The sequence below is a fragment of the Polypterus senegalus genome, chromosome 4 (assembly GCF_016835505.1).
Source record: "Polypterus senegalus isolate Bchr_013 chromosome 4, ASM1683550v1, whole genome shotgun sequence".
Taxonomy (NCBI): Eukaryota; Metazoa; Chordata; class Cladistia; order Polypteriformes; family Polypteridae; genus Polypterus; species Polypterus senegalus.
Window position 1 is genome coordinate 163,401,344 of NC_053157.1, and position 17,246 is coordinate 163,418,589.

Below are 17,246 nucleotides of genomic sequence, written 5' to 3' on the forward strand. Positions count from 1 at the left end.
AAGATGAAGTCTTGTGATAACATATATATGTTTCAATACACACTATATATACACATATTCATATATATATATATATATATATATATATACACATATTCATATATATATATATATATATACATATATACACACACACACATATATATATATATATATATATATATATATATATATATATATATATATAAACAGAGATCATAAATCACTTAACTTTTAGTTCAAGAGACAAGCCACACTCAATGGATAATTACATTCATAAAGATGCATATCAAAATATGGTACAGTCCCACTTCCTACACTTAACTGTTTTTGAACTGCAAAGTTATGCTTTATGATTCAAAATCAAATTTTTATAAACAAGATAAATGGCCAAAATGATTTAAAAATATTTTCACTCTTACACTGCACAGCAATTTGACTGCATGGTTAATTTCACATAATTCTTTGTAATTATCAGCCTAAACAAAAATCTAATCTCACTGCAAAATACCAATTTACAGCAGAGAGAAAGGCATGCTACATCTCAAAACCAGTCTGTTAGCTGAAAAATACCACCGATCTTTCAGATTATGCAACAAAACTATTCATTTGGTCACAGTAAGCTGTTGATTTATCATTTTTGAAGCACAAAGGTATACTAGACTTGAATTTTAAATAGTATTCAAAATGAAGGCACATCAAAATTATTGCTACACTGATATTCAGTTTGACATTGAAAAACATATTTGCAGAAACTCGATCAGCGCCTACACAGTCAGTGTGGAATCAACAAAACTTCCATTGCTGACAATTTGCTTTTATAGTTGTTAGTATTTTTTATTCACAATAAAAAATGGCAACCTTTTGGTTGGAAACAGTTTAAATTTATGTAGGTGCTTGTGACAAGACAGCCAACAACTTCATCAATTGCAAGTATGTAAACATGTTTGTGGCAAAAATTACTATATAGACTTTAATATTATAGGTAAATATTTAGATTTCAAGCTTGTCATTACAATCAAAAGATTCCAGTCAAACTGTTGATTTATATCGGTTTGGAAAATTAAAGATCAGATATGTAAAAAGCTGTACCTTGTACTCAGATTGATAGTCAGATTTATAAGACTGTGCTTACAATTTAGTCTTTATTATCAATCTGTCTAAATAAAACTATCTAATTGTGTCTAACCTTTGGAGTTTGGACCTATAGACAATGAGTACATGATGAGTGTTAAAAGACAAACATGGACAAATTGTTTTTAAATGTATATATAGCATATATACACACATATATACACCTTTTATACTATATCCAGTATATGACAGTAGCAACTGGTTGGTAAAAGCTATACACATACAGATCTTCCTGAAAGATTCAGACTCTGCGACCAAGTACATCTGAGGTAGTTCAAGTTCTTCAGCTTCATAGTACATGACCTTTAACTTCACCATGCCACCCATATCTTCATCAATGTGCATATCTATATTAATTAATTTCACTATTCAAATCAGCAGCTAATCAGCTGCAGAGAATGAGTGCAAACAAAAAGTGTTAAGTAGCTGAAGGAACATGTTTCTGTTAACCTGGACTATAAAGTGCAGGCATGGAAAATGTCAAGGAAAAAAAATGACAGTGATTTTGCAAAATGTAAATCAGTAGTTCCAGGAGTATATGCAGATGTTTACATAAACTGGCTGGTTAGAAAATATTCTTAATCAACTTTACATCCAGAAAACATTGGGCAACATGTAGGTTTGGGTAAAGAAATCTGAAAAGTCTAAAAATATAACAATTGAATTAAATATTTATGTAAGAGAAACCTAGTCTTTGAAAAATACAGTTTTGTTAGGAACACAGTATCATGTAGTGCATGCTTCAGAAAAGCTATTCTTCAAATAATATTTCCTGCACATTATGTAATTCTCAGTGTTTACGGTAAGAAGGAAAGCCTGAGCCTAGTTGGGAATTGACACATCTGCTAATAATGGTTCAAAAATAAAAAAGCAAGTTCCAGGTAAAGTGAAACTCAGACTTGCATATCATTTATCCTTTTTTCATTACTTCCTATCAGACTCTTAAAAGAGGATCTATGCTAAACCTTGCTCAAAATATTTTTCATGTTTGTCTTCTTTAGAGCCTTCTTGAGAAAAACCCTTTAGCATTTCAGTGTTTGATTGTAATTCTGCATCTTTAGCTTCTTCATTACCTCTAAGACCATTTCTTGTATAAAGTGCAGATTTGCTTTCTTCCTGAGTAATGTGCATATTCATCAAATTCTCTTCAGAATCAAGAAATTCAGGGGAATCCTTTAGCGATGTGCTAGTTTCAGTCTCAGCGTCCAGTGACTTTACTGTGCAGTTAATATTCCTAGAATCTAACTCAGAAGTTGCCAACATTTCAGTTAGTTTTACAATCTTCTTTCCAGGGTCTTCTGGATTTTGAGCACTGGCAGGACTGGGTGATGACAATATTATTTCATCTGTTGTAGTCAATGCTATACTGATATTGCTACATGTATCATCCTCTGGTTCTACCTGGGAAAATGTCATACATTCAGAGCCAGTGCATTCAGCTTGCTTCTGGTCAGTTGCAGTGTCTTGCCCATTTTCTATCCTCGAATCTGCTGAAAAACAAAGAAAAGTGTAACAGACAAGTAAAACTTTTGATACAAACAATTGAGGCTTAAAGATGAATTCCATTGATCTCTATGAAGCAATCTTTATTTTGTACAGTACTAATGCTAAACTATTGTATAGCATCACAAGGTGTTATACAAAACAAGAGTAAGAAAACAACAGCATAACAACATTACGTACAAGATCATTTAAAACATTAAGCATTACAAAGAAAAAAGTACCTGAACGATATACAGAAACAACGATGATATAGTAAACAGAGAAAGACTGACATCACAGATGAATCAGGACCAAAAAAATTAGATCAATATTCATGATATTCAAATAATTGTTACAGATATAATTATAGGGCGGCATGGTGGCACAGTGGTAGCGCTGCTGCCTCCCAGTTAGGTGACCTGGGTTCGCTTCCCGGGTCCTCCCTGCGTGGAGTTTGCATGCTCTTACCGTGTCTGCGTGGGTTTCCTCCGGGCGCTCCGGTTTCCTCCCACAGTCCAAAGACATGCAGGCTAGGTGGATTGGTGATTCTAAATTGGCCCTAGTGTGTGCTTGATGTGTGGGTGTGTTTGTGTTTGTCCTGTGGTGGGTTGGCACCCTGCCTGGGATTGGTTCCTGCCTGGTGCCCTGTGTTGGCTGGGATTGGCTCCAGCAGACCCCTGTGACCCTGTGTTCGGATTCAGCGGGTTGGAAAATGGATGGATGGATATAATTATAGAGAAAAGGATGCTTTTTTAAAAGAGAAGTAAAAGAGCCTGCTGGATGGAGTTTCATGAAAAGAGTTCAAGGGAACAGAAACTCTGTAGCTAATTAACCCCTCATAATTGAGAAAAAAGTCTTTGAATGGTGTCTATGTAGGTATCAGAAAACCTTAAGTAACATGAGAAATTTCATTTTACACATGTGTGTATTTAAAACTGCTTATTTTTAATATACTGTTGTTAAATAATAATCTCAGTTTCTTAAATGATTCCTGAAATCTCAGGTAAGTAACTGAAAGATAAAGCTACAACAAATGTATATACCCAGTGCTGTAAACACTGACATACATCATCTTTAAAGCTGAGACAAGTTTGGTTGGGCTGAATATAATGCTATACATGGTGAAGTCTTGCATAAAATGGCAAGACTAAGCTTGACCGAAAAAAATGTGCATTATACACAGTGTTTAAGACAGAATAAATAACTCCCTCACTGCTGAAAATTTCTTTCGTTCTTACTCGACTGAATATCAACTAATTTTTACAAATATTCACCCATCTATTTATGGTCTGATCTTTGGATGATAAAGAACTGTGTCTATCTAGGCAGTACTGTCTGCAAAGCAGAAATCGGTTCAAGATGTGATGCCAATCCTTGGCATGATACACTAGCACTTAACCCAGCACTCACTTGTACCAAGGTAATTTAAAATTCAGGTTGCACTCTTTAAAAAACTCATTACACAAAGCTGAAACAGAAATATTCTGTTCTGTAGTCTTTATCACTACAATTTGCCTGTAAATAGTGCTTCTGCTTCGAAACATGCTGCTACTAGAGTTCTGACATGGCTTAGCATAATAAACACTTTGCCCCTTAAGCGGCTGAACTATACTGGCCTCCTGTACGATATTATACTCCACTAGGTTCAAACCTCTGTTATTGATGTAAAAAGCTGTTAGTTTCAACATACCTGGCCATTGGTCATTACTATTTACCAAATGTTAGCTGTTCAGATATCGGGGATCCCTTCATTCTGGCCTTCAGATCATCTGTTGATCATCTAACCATTTCACCTAGTTAAGGGGGAGCTGGTATCCATCCCAGTAGCACTGGGTACAAGTTTAGAACCAGCCTATAATAAGTACACTCATTCAAACTTCATTTAGAGTTGTTAATTTACCTACCATGCATGTCTTTTGGATATGGGAAGAAAAATGAACTACCCAGAGGAATACTATGCAGACAAGCGGGATAACATGCAAAGGCAAAATTTCAAACCTAGTACTTTAGTGCTTTAAAACCAGATCACTACCAGCTGCACCACCCTACTCTAAAGACTTATTAGGAAAGCCTTACTGAACAGTTTTTGGCTTTGTTGCTCTTCTCTATGCACATTTTTCCTTACTTTGTTTGTGAAGCTCTATCACTGAATAAACACAAACTGAGCTTGAAAACACACATTTTAATTGTCTGTATCTGTAACTACTCTCTAATGTAACCCTGTAATTGTCTAATTCTACAATACTGTCAGCAAAGCTGACAGGCTATACTGTTATATCAGTTCATATTCACTTAAGGCTGGGTTTACACTTCACACGATGCGATGTGTGCTCCAGCGGACACTACTGCTACGCAAAAGTTGTACTGTTTATTCTGGCGCGCATACTTTACGTATATCTGGAAGATTCCACCAGAAGGCAGTGCAAGATATCATCACGGTGAGAAAACATTCGGCTTCACTGTGTTGTGAATTGCCTGAAACATCCATTAAATTCCGAAGACACCTTGCCACAATATCTCTGAAAAGAATGTTTAATGATTACAGCTATTAATCCAGGGATGCACCCATTCCAGCAAGCACTGGACATCAGCTTATTGCAAGCTAAACACCAGCAAACACATACACTAGTATCATTTTAGCATCTCCAAATCCCTGAACGTTCATGTCTTTGGAAGGAAACAGGAGCACACTGTGGAAACCCACCGGGAAAACACACAAACACCAGAAATACGTAGCAATTAACAACCGGGTCGGTTTTAAGATGCCATTTATGATGGTCTACTTTAATGATAAAATAAACTATAAGGTTAAAGTGGACATTTTGAGATTAAAGCCGAAATTTATACTTTAATCACAAAATAGACTTTTTCACTGTGTCCTTAATTTTTTTCTCAGTGGCTCAAACACCGCTGTACATCCTGATGCTGTTGTGAAGGTGCAAAGAAGTAAAAAGACGACACAAAAGATGGTATGTGAGAATTGTAAAATATATTGTGTCATTATGTTGGGTAATATATGATGCTTGAAAATAAAAGCACCACGAATGCATTTGTATGTTGGCATCTTGCTTCACCACATTGAACCATTCATCAAACATTGAAGCAGGCACATCGATCCTGTATGATGTGCGTTTCATCTTTCTGTCACATGTACATAGTAAACAGAGACTCTCACGTCACGTTCCAACTTTATCACACTGCTTTTTGCTGACTTTTTGCTGGTACTGCAAATTGTGCACACATCGCGTTCATTTCCGAGGACATGCTCAGAGGACGCATCAAATGAACACTGGGAATACGTGGCAGCCATGATGTGTGCGTATACACGTTCTGAGTGTGAAGTATAAACTGGCCTTAAGAAGTAAGTAATGTAGCAGGCATTTAACAATCTTAAATTTTTCCTACTACTTTTGGTTGTATTTGCTTAAAGTTTAGGAAAGTAAAATGTGGTGGTGTCTTGGAGTGAAGGACACTGTATACAATATAAAATTGAATAAAATAAAAATTAATTGACAAAATTGCCTGCTGGAATTTTATTTTTTAAGTTTTCGCTTATCAAAACATTCTCTGAATTCAGAGAACTAAATATGTTTTCACCAAAATATAAAACCTCAAATCTGATTTTCTTCATTTGCTGTCAGAAGCTTTTTTTTTGCCTTTAAAGAAACATACTTCATAATTTTATTCCACATTATGTAGTGCACTATTATAATTTATAAGTTACCTTCATGCGTGCTAATCTGCTGTACTGTTGCCTATTAAAACTGCTGCATTAAATTATATATATTTATAGAAATATTAACATACACACCAGTGTATGAGACAGCAGTTGACATGTAGCACTACAGAAAAAAACTTAAAACAATATATCACTCTGAGGCCATTAACCAGGAGCAGAGTTTGTGCTCCACCTACTGGAATGCCTAAAGACCTACAAACAAGCTACTCTTGTATATTCAGTTTGGATGTATTTAGAAGTTAAGCAAAATTACACCTTTTATTGGCCAACTAGAAAGATTACAAAATGCAAGTTTTCGAGGCAACTCAGGCACCCTTTTCAGGCACGATGTAATACAGAAACTGAAACTACCTGTGCTTATATAGATACTAGGACAGATACAGCATTGGAAAACCTTTAAGTGAGACATCTTAGATATAAAAAATTAATAGACCTCTCCTGGCTAAGATTCATTTAGTAAGACAGGAGAACAATATATATTCAAGATCTTTTGATAAGATAACTGTTCAAAAAAGTCTTATGAAGTTTCTGATGAGTTTTCAAAACAATGTGGATCTGTAGTCAGGTTGTCAGGTTCAGTCTGAGAGATGCAAACAATCCTCATATCTGGTCATAAAACTCTTGTCTCTATTTAAACCGCATTGAAATGTGTTAAATTTTAGCATGAGTTTAACTTCCCAATCTTTTCTCTCTTGCTGTGTTCTAAAGTTGCCCATAACAACTGTGACTTTGTTCAATAATGAAACAGGAACAACCATCTCTGAACCGAGGAGGGGGCCTAAGGGTACATCTTCCACCATCTTAAAATGCGGTGATTGCAGCCATTCCCCTACTCTCTGTGAATGGTACTCATGGCCATTGATCAATTGACAATTTGCATATCATTGATCACATGGCCCATTGTTAGTTAATGGTGCTAGTTTGATCATTAGGCCAAGGTACTGTTTATAAGGTTGGAGAAACCTGCAGTCAACTGAGACTGATGAAGTCACTTGGGTGAGTGATGAAACGTATCGTGAAAAAAAACTATGTCCAGATGAACAGAATCAACTTTCTAGAATAGTTCTCTCTTATGTTAATGAAACCATTTAATTATTTTATTTTTGATTTTCTTCTTCATTGCCAATAAATACAAAATCTAGAAACAAAGCAACGATACCTTTAAAATAACAGTAGTTTTCAATGTATTAACATTAAAAAGCCTAATCCCTAATAATATAAATAAGCTATCACACAACTGCTTTGTGTACCTTGGAGTGGATGCATTGTCAGTAAACATTTTTTTTAGATGTCTTCTATCCAAAAGAAACTGTAATTGTTCCGCCCACAAAACTATCCTTTTCTCAATACATTTAAACTAAGACAACTGTAATTTGTACTTAAAAACCCTGCTTATATACATATAAATACATTTCCAAAAGAGAAGGGACAGGATGAAAAATGCAGATAAAAACAAATAGCAGTTATTTGTAAATGCTTCTTTAACCACATTTAATTGAAAAAAGGAACAAAGACAAGATATGTAAATTGTTATTTTTTTGCCATTCTTGCTTAATATAGGTCTTCAGCTGCTCAACAGTCCCGGGACTATGTTTGCATGTTTTCTGCTTCATAATGCACCATACATTTTCAGTGGAAGACAGGCCAGTCTGGCACTATCATTCTCCTCTCCAAGCCACACTGTTGTAATACACAGTGAATGTGGCTTGGTATTTTTTGCTTAACTTAGTAAGGACATCCTTGAAAAAGACTTCATCTTATGTTACTCCAGAATGTGTATGTACCTAATTAATGGTGCCTTTACAGATGCCCCTTACCATGACAGAAGCAGGCTTTTGAACTTGGCATTTATAACAATTGGAATGATGCTATTCCCGTCTCACTCAGAAAACACAATATCCATTTTCTTCAAAAACAAGTTGAAAGATAGACTCATCAGACCACAGCACACGTTTCCACTTTGCGTAAGTCCACCTCAAAAGAAGCAGCCAGGGTTTTTGAATGTTGCTGATTTATCGCTTCCGCTTTGCAAATTACAGTTTTGGCATGTATTTGTAGATGACAAGATGAAGTGTGTATTCTGAAGTACTCCCAAAGTACTCATGAGGTTACATTTATTACAGAAGAATGTTGTTTTTTATGCAGTTCCGCCCAAGAGCTCAAAGATTGCAGGCATTCAATTTTATTTTGTGTTTATGTTGTATTTTTATTTTGTCCTTGAATTCTCAGGATCTTTTAATGATGTACTGTAGATGGTGAAATTTCCAAATTGTTTGCAATCGAACATTTTAAATGATCTAAACTGTTCAGCTATTTCCTCAATTATTTTACGGCAAAGTGGCGAGCCTCAACCCATCTTTGCTTGTAAAACACAATAGTATTTTTGTTGATGCTCCTTTTACACTTAGTCATGATAGTATCACCAATTACTTAATCACCTATTTACTTGTTAAAAGTTCAAACAAGTTTTTCTGATACATTCAACAGGTATATATGCACCTGTCCCAACATGCTGCAGACATCAAAATCGGCTTATATTTACAAATGTATTCTACATTTATGATGTAAAACATGAAATATCTTGTCTTTGCACTGTTCTCAATTAAATATGGGTAAAAGGGCATTTATAAACAACTGTTTTGTGCTTTAATTGCATTTTACATACCATCCTAACTTTTTTTAAAAGAGTCTGTTATATATATATACTAGCAAAATACCAAGGCCAGGCGGAGAAGTAGTGTGTTAAAGAAGCAATGAAAAGAAAAGGAAACATTTTGAAAATAACGTAACATGATTGTCAATGTAATTGTTTTGTCACTGTTGTGAGTGATGAGTGTTGTTGTCATATATATATATATATATATATATATATATATATATATATATATATATATATATATATATAAAAATATAAATATATATTGTGAACGCTGGCCCGGACACACACAGACGGACAACATGTTTTCAACCCACACACTGTTTATTTACAATATATACAATATAAAAGTCCAGTGCACACTCACATGACCCCAGTGCCTCTGCACCGATTTCCCCAAAGTCCAGGGCCCACAGTCCTTGTGCCTTCCTGGCGCCTCCCGTCCTCTCTCTCCAGCTCAGTCCTGCTGCCTCCCGACATCCACTGCTAAATGGAGGAGGCGGCTTTATGGGGAGCGGATGGGCTCCAGCTGCTTCCCGGCACTTAACGGTGGCCACACCCCTGTGTGGCGGAAGTGCCGCTGCGCCCCGGAAGCCGTCCGTGTCTCCCCAGTCGTCTTCCCCCTGGCACTTCCTGGTGTGGCGGAAGTGCCGGGCTCCCGGAATAAACAGGCACTGGGCGCCGCTGGCGGTGGCCACGGGTCCCTACAGGGCTGGGCTTCCAAGCCCTGTACCCGAGGCCCCCTGTCTAACCAGGACGGACGCCCCACTCGGTCTGGAGGAGGCATACGCCTCCTCCGGTCCTCTAAGCGCCCCGGCCGGGCTCCATCCCGCCGAGGGCCACACGGATGAACCGGCATCGGGCGCCGCCTGGCGGTAACCACGGGCCCCTACAGGGTAGGGCTTCCATGCCCTCGACCCGTGGCTCCCAATGGAACCAGGACGGACGCCCCCTTGCGGTCTGGAGGAGGCACAAGCCCTCCTCACGTCCTCCTGGGCGTCCCGGCCGGGGACCACAATATATATATATTTACACACACAGACAAACATATATATATACATATCTATACATATACACATACATATACATACATACATACACACACATATATACACACAAATACATATATATATATATACATACACACACACATATATAAACATATATATACATATACATACATATCTACATATATACACACACAGCTATTTATCAGTGCAATACGCTGTTTGTTAAAACGGATGACACCCTCTTACGTGCAAGTCTGCGTGGATATTATGAACTATCGATTTGTTCAAGTTCTATTTAAATTTTAAATAGAAGGAATTTTTATTTAGTCGACAGAAATATCTTTGGTAGGAATGGTAAAACAGACAGGAATATTATTCCTGAATAAATCAACTCAAACCTTAAACAACTTATAATATTTTGCTCTCCATAAAAATATATCCTGTCTAAATTATACAAGTTAGAAATAAAGTAAACGTTAAAAGAACAAACATTCAAATTTCTTTACTCTTATGTAATTTTATATTTTATAAAAATAAACTTAGATTTTAAATATCCCAAAAGATTTTGCTCTCCATAAAAATATATCCTGTCAAAATTATACAAATTCAAATATGAACATGCTGCATAACAAAACCTAGAAATATAAATAAAATGTGTTCCTTTCAGCAATAACAAATCAAATCATTCAGTTGTCTTTGCTCATATGTCATTTTAGAGCTGGACGCCTGGCATCTTTTTGGCAACAGGTTCGTTTCTGTTTGGTGTGAGGTTCTGTGTTGTGGAGATTCTCAGGATGGATTGCAGGTGCTCATCAGTGAGGCGACTCCTGTGTGCTGTTTTGTTAGTCTTTATCACTGAGAAGAGCTTCTCACACAGATATGTGCTACCAAACATGCACAAGGTTCGAGCCGCATGTAGACGGACTTTTTGTTCTTCAAAGTCACCAAAGCGCTGCAAACTCAGTGCGCGCAGTTTATCAGCAAAGTGCGATTTGGGAACACCGTAGTGACGACTTGGTTTAACATTACTTGGCAATAGGGAAAGTGGGGCAAGTGGTTGTGTCTCCCATAAAAGCAGCTTCAATTGAAATCACTTTGTGATTGTGCACGGTAAAACGTCCGCTGAAGTGTCAGATTCTTATTTAATTCTTCTGCTTTCTGTATCTTCTGCATTGCATTCAGGTCTTTCAGGTTACCCTGATGTTTTGTTTTATAGTGCCGTCTTAGATTAAATTCTGTAATTACAGCCACATTAGCTCCACAAATGAGACACACGGGTTCAGTAAACATATACTCAGCCTCCCATCGGTTTTAAAGGCTCTATTTTCAGAATCAACTTTTCTCTTCAGCATCGTGTGAGCTAGCTTCGCAATAACTTGCAGCATCTTAAGGTAGACTTGATTAACGCGTAACTGTTCGCAAGGCAGCTGAAGCGCTGCATTATGGGATCTGTAGTTTATTGTGTTACCAGCGCTTCATATACCCGGCTTTAATAACAATAATACAGTATATAAAATGATCTCGGGGCGGATATAATTACACGCCGGGCCGGATGTGGCCCGGCCCTTGAGTTTGACACATATGGACTAAATAGAACTTGAAAAGATATATTTTTCAAATGTGATCGCGCAATTCAGATAGAGTTGACGCAAGACTACAGCCTGCATGCCTCAATAAGTCATCCTCCCTTGCCTTACTTTTTACCGCTCATCTAATGAATACACTGAGTATGGCTTTACCAAAACAATCATTGATGGCGAATAAAGTATCCATTATTCGAGTATGTAGATCGGGATATATATATACATATATATATCGCAGCGAGAAGTAGTGTGTTAAAAAGCTAGAAAAGAAAAGGGAACATTTTAAAAATAACGTAACATGACTGTCAATATACAGTATTTGTTTTGTGAGTGTTACTGAGTGTTGCTGTCATCAAGGATTTGATTATCATTATTTCTTTCAATCAGGTTCGTATTTGTAGGATGTGTTGTGTTCAAGTTACATTCCGTGTTTGTCAATCGCTGTAAAGATGACAGGTTTCATTCATCGATTCGTTTCTTACTGCATCAATAAACAGCTCGTCTTCTTCTTTATCTGAGACCTGACACACTGCATGCACGGTTTTTTTTACACTGTCTTCCTTTAGCGGGACATTGACTTTTTCCAACGTGTGCTTTGTTTCCGCAGTAGTTGGATTTATGAATATGCTTGTATGTATGAGACGCTTCATATTTTTTGCTGCCTTTTCAATTGTGTAATTTGGTTTTTGTTCAGCGCTCTTTGGAACTGTTGCCTTTTATCTGTGCACTGCGTCTGTTCACGTGAGGCACTCGGTGTACATGCATCGAAGGTTCCCAGCTGTGCTGGTGCCATCTCGTGCTATGTCCATGGCTGTATTTAATGTTACCTTAGTCCTGGCACTTAAAACTTTCTCTCGCAGTTTCGCTGAGTTTGTGTCAAACACCACCCTGACCATCTCATCTTCCTCTCCATAAGCACAGTCCTTCACCCGTGAATATTTACCCGTGGCAGTTTGCTATTGGATTGCCGCTGACGGACGGCCTTATATGGGCAGGCACTAAATTACAAACGCCAGCGCAGCCTGTCTATGAACTTAATTTAAAGTGTAGGTTTACATCGTGCTTTGTTTCAAGTAGCAGAACTCATGAATATGGTTGTATATGTCACTCGCTCGCTTCTTATTGTTTCGCTGCCTTCTCAATTATATAATGCATGTTTTCTTCAGCGCTTTTTGAGGTCTTCCTGGTTTTCTATGTACTGCGTGATTACATGGGAGGCGTGATGATGTCACACTAAACTCCGCCCACGGCGTTGAAGCTCATCTCCATTACAGTAAATGGAGAAAAACTGCTTCCAGTTATGACCATTACGCGTAGAATTTCGATATAAAACCTGCCCAACTTTTGTAAGGAAGCTGTAAGGAATGAACCTGCCAAATTTCAGCCTTCCACCCACACGGGAAGTTGGAGAATTAGTGATGAGTCAGTGAGTGAGTGAGTGAGTGAGTGAGTGAGTCAGTGAGTGAGTGAGTGAGGGCTTTGCCTTTTATTAGTATAGATATATATATAGCAAAATAAGGCGGGTTGGGAAGAGTGGGGTAGGTGAGTGTGTGCGGATGAGGGTAATGAAGTGGGGTTAGGAGGGTGTTGGTTGTAAAAGTTTTATTATGAGGATGTTCTTCTTCTTAAGTTTGCATATGCTGGAATCATGTCCAAATGTTTGTTAATGGCGTTTTCGTATAAAAATTGCCCTGAATTTTATGGACTCCCAAAAATACATAAAACACCTCTGAAATTCAAACCAGTGGTCAGCCTGTGATTTATGTATTGAATGACTGGGACAGGTTCAAGGTGTGGACTGATGACGGTACAGGAGATAATTATACTACACAGGAGCACTAAAAGAGTGAAATGCTTAGGCCCTTCACCTATGCATCTTCCTGTGAGTTGAAGGCTGCTGCTGAATTGTTCGATTGTCGCTTTCAAGTGTACCAAAATGGCCAAATATTTTACACCTTTCAACAACCACCAATGCCTCTTAAACATCTTAGATTGACAGGTGACGATTTCAGTAGTGGACACTTTGATGTTTATGAATGTTTAAACTCTCAAAAGCTGGATGTAAAGTTATCGATGAAACCGGTTGTATACTTACAACGCTTGACAGATGCCGAATGTCTCTTCAACACAAGTCCTACAAATACTGTTGTAATTGAAACAAACCATGAAACTCAAACCGATTATGACAGCTGCAATCCAAGCTGTGAGATTTGAAACAAGATTACTGTTCACATGGCCAACTGTACGTTGCATGCTCAAGAGTAAGCTCAGTGCACAGCTTTGTCATAATACAACCGGAGGGCCGAACTCACAATGTGGTATACAAAGAGATCCTTAACAAATAATTATTGGTATATTTTCCCTCAGTTTAAAAAGGTTTAATTTTCTTCTTAATAAAAACTTTAAGGCAGTACTTCGCCACTGCGAAGCGTGGGTATTTTGCTAGTAATAAATAAAAGTTTACGACCAACACCTAACCCCACCTCATTTTATTTATATATATATATATATATATATACACACATATATGTATATATATATATATATATATATATACACATATATACTGTATGTATATATACATATATATATACATGTATATATATATATATATATATATATATGTATATATATATATACATATATATATATATATATATATATATATATATATATATATATATATATATATATATATATATATGTATATATATATATATATATATATATATATATATATATATATATATATATATATATATACATATATGTATATATATATATATATATATATATATATATATATATATATATATATATATATATATATATATATATATATATATATATATATATATATATATATACATATACATACATATACACATATATATATACACAGTATTAATTTGTGATTAATTTTTACCGCTTTGGCAGTAGAGCCTTTTTCTGTTGATCGATGTCAAACATACCAGATTAAATCAATAAAAATAAATAAATGTGATTCAATGTTGTGTAACAATAAATTGTGAAAATGTCCAAGGGGTGAATACTTTTTTAGGCACTGCATGTGTATACACTATATACTGCATGATGTTACCCTTTTTGTGTTTGTTGTGTACCATGTCAGGCTCTTAAAATATACTCTGTAAACATCCTTTACAAAAAATCTGACCATCTGAACTTAAAAGTGAAAAATGAATGCGGCCCAAATAACCCTTAAAATCAAACGACTTCTTCTTTTACAAATTACTGACCCATATTCTCAAAAAAATCAGTCAAAAGGTTAAACACTCCACTCGGCACAAAAATCGGTGGCACCAAAAGCCTTGTTTTAATTTACCATGTAAAAGGTCTGTATTTATATGGGACTATCAACACAGAATACAAGTTCTGAATGTCAGCAGGCAGAATTCACTAACATTTTAAAATGCCATGGCATTTCACAGAAATGGGTCCTTATCCATCAATACCAATATTGCTGTATTAGGGAAAAAAATTCTCTAAGAGCATGCACTCCTAATTACAACACTTTGCTGCTCACTGAGTACATTATTAATGAATTTTGTAACAAGTTACGCACAATTACCCACTCACCTTTATATTGTTGTGACATCATTTGTGAGGGCAGTGCCATTAAATGTAACGCAGGAGAAGAGGGCCTATGACTGAAACCTTGTACAGGGTCGGTTAGCATAATAGTATCTTTACCTCCTAAAAAGAAAAAAAGAAAAACCATGTATTTGGATTGCAAGAAACTTGAAAAAATAATTTACTAAAAAATACTACAGTTATTTGGAGGCACAATCTCTGTCAAAGTTGTTCTATATTGCTGCTTCCCAAATACAGTGTACAACATATGGTAAAGAAGAGACCACAAACAGCAATGGACAGTATCGGCATTAGTACAATTAAAATTATATATAGATCTCAAAGCTTCAATACAGAAGTAATTCTTGCAAACATGCTATTAAACAGATCTACACACATGCTAAAAGTACAACCAAGAAAAAGAAATATGCATTTTGTAAACTAATAGTCTTTATGAAGAAGAGTCAATAGAAACTGTTGTCATAATTAAGAGTCCAAGACATTATAAAGGTTTTAGGGCAGCCACCCGTATATTGTTTTTCGCAGCTGCAAAAGGGTTTTTTGTATCAAAAGCACGATGTGCATATCACAGAGTCTAAAACAGAACTGACTATAGTAGCCCAAGATGGAGGCTTTAAAGGTCTGGAGAGGAAATGATGTCATCAGAATGGCCGGAACCAGAAGTGACGTCAGCAAAGATGCCGGCTTTGTTAAGTGACGTCAGCAAAGGGGCCAGCTTTGGAAGTGACCTCTTCTGAGGCACCGGAACCTTGCAGGATTTCCCGGGAAAGGTCTGTAGGGAACTGAGAAAGACAGTAAGCGCACTCTGCCGCCCCCCGGTCAGATGTTTTATTACACTTATTCAGACCCTTTAGCTGCCTCCTACTTGCACATGTGTGACACTGTACACATGCAACTATGGTACAATCACCAAAGCAGCATGCTTCTATATCTGGTGGAAACACTATTTTTGTGCAGAAAATGCTGCAACAACATTATTACTAGATTTAAAGACATGCCATTCCAGCCTTGTATGATTTTTTGCCTTAGTGCCTTTTTGCACAGTGAATTCAGTCAGATTTTCCAGGAGTAACTATGAAGAGAAAAGCTCTACAAGAATGAAATGTAAAATATTTTTTGAAGCCCCACATGTAATGCATAGTTAGCAACTATTTTAGAATTTTTTAAATAATGTACCTTAAAACAGAGAATGACCCATGGCAATGTTACTAATTTATTTTGAAAAAAGGTTGTTTTAAATTGTATATATTCCAGTGATGTCACACAGGGCAGGAACTCAATGTCACACTGGCACCAACCTCTGTGGCATCAGCCTCTACAACACCAATTCATTTTCCTAGCTGCTTTTACTTTTACCAGATAAGTCAAATGATCTTTGTAACCACAAAAGTATAAAATGTTAACAAGGATAGCAAAAAGTTACTTATTTAGAAATGAATGGAAGAAGAAAAGCCCTTCCTAAACATGGCCCTATTAACTGTTATGCATAAGGTGCCAGTCCAGCCCCAACAATCCTACAGGCTGCAGCTCAAAGATCCATCTAAGATGCACATATAACCTTGATACAGTTAATGAAACCAAGTATTTTTTTATTTTTTTGTTGCTACTCATATGGCTTTATAAAAATCAAACATCGACTGTTCTTCAATATGTAGAATGTATTAGTCAACAAGAAATTAATGTATTTAGTCACTATTGAATGCTAGGAACTGTCAAAATAAAAGAAGTACAGTGGAACCTCGGTTTGCAAGCATAATTCGTTCCGGAAACGTGCTCGCAGTCCAAAGCACTCGTATATCAAAGTGAATTTCCCCATAAGAAATAATGGAAACTCAGATGATTCGTTCCACAACCCAAAACTATTCATATAAAAATGATTATTACAAAATATAAAGTAAAAATACATAAAACAAATTAACCTGCACTTTACCTTTAAAAAGAATCATGGCTGGTGTGAGTGAGTTTCTAAACTCTTGTGGGATTCCACCCAACGGAACAACACCGGAAGAGTGTCCCAAAGCAATCGCAGTCTCCCAGGGCTGTAGCAGTTC

The 17,246-nt window shown here is 36.5% G+C and overlaps 1 protein-coding gene across 3 annotated transcripts in view; it reads right to left on the reverse strand.

Moving 5' to 3' along the window:
- Nucleotides 1-218: 218 nt before the first annotated feature.
- LOC120527777 (coiled-coil domain-containing protein 149-like) overlaps nt 219-17,246 on the reverse strand; it is a 157,311-nt gene continuing 140,283 nt past the window's right edge. For 2 of the 3 annotated variants that reach the window (XM_039751591.1, XM_039751593.1), the window contains 2 exons: nt 15,181-15,297; nt 219-2,603 (listed from right to left, as the gene is read on the reverse strand). In XM_039751591.1, the coding sequence (XP_039607525.1) occupies nt 2,068-2,603; nt 15,181-15,297 (653 nt within the window). In that variant the 3' untranslated portion in view covers nt 219-2,067. The remainder of the gene's footprint in view (nt 2,604-15,180; nt 15,298-17,246) is intronic. The other variant, XM_039751592.1, reaches the window with a different exon arrangement.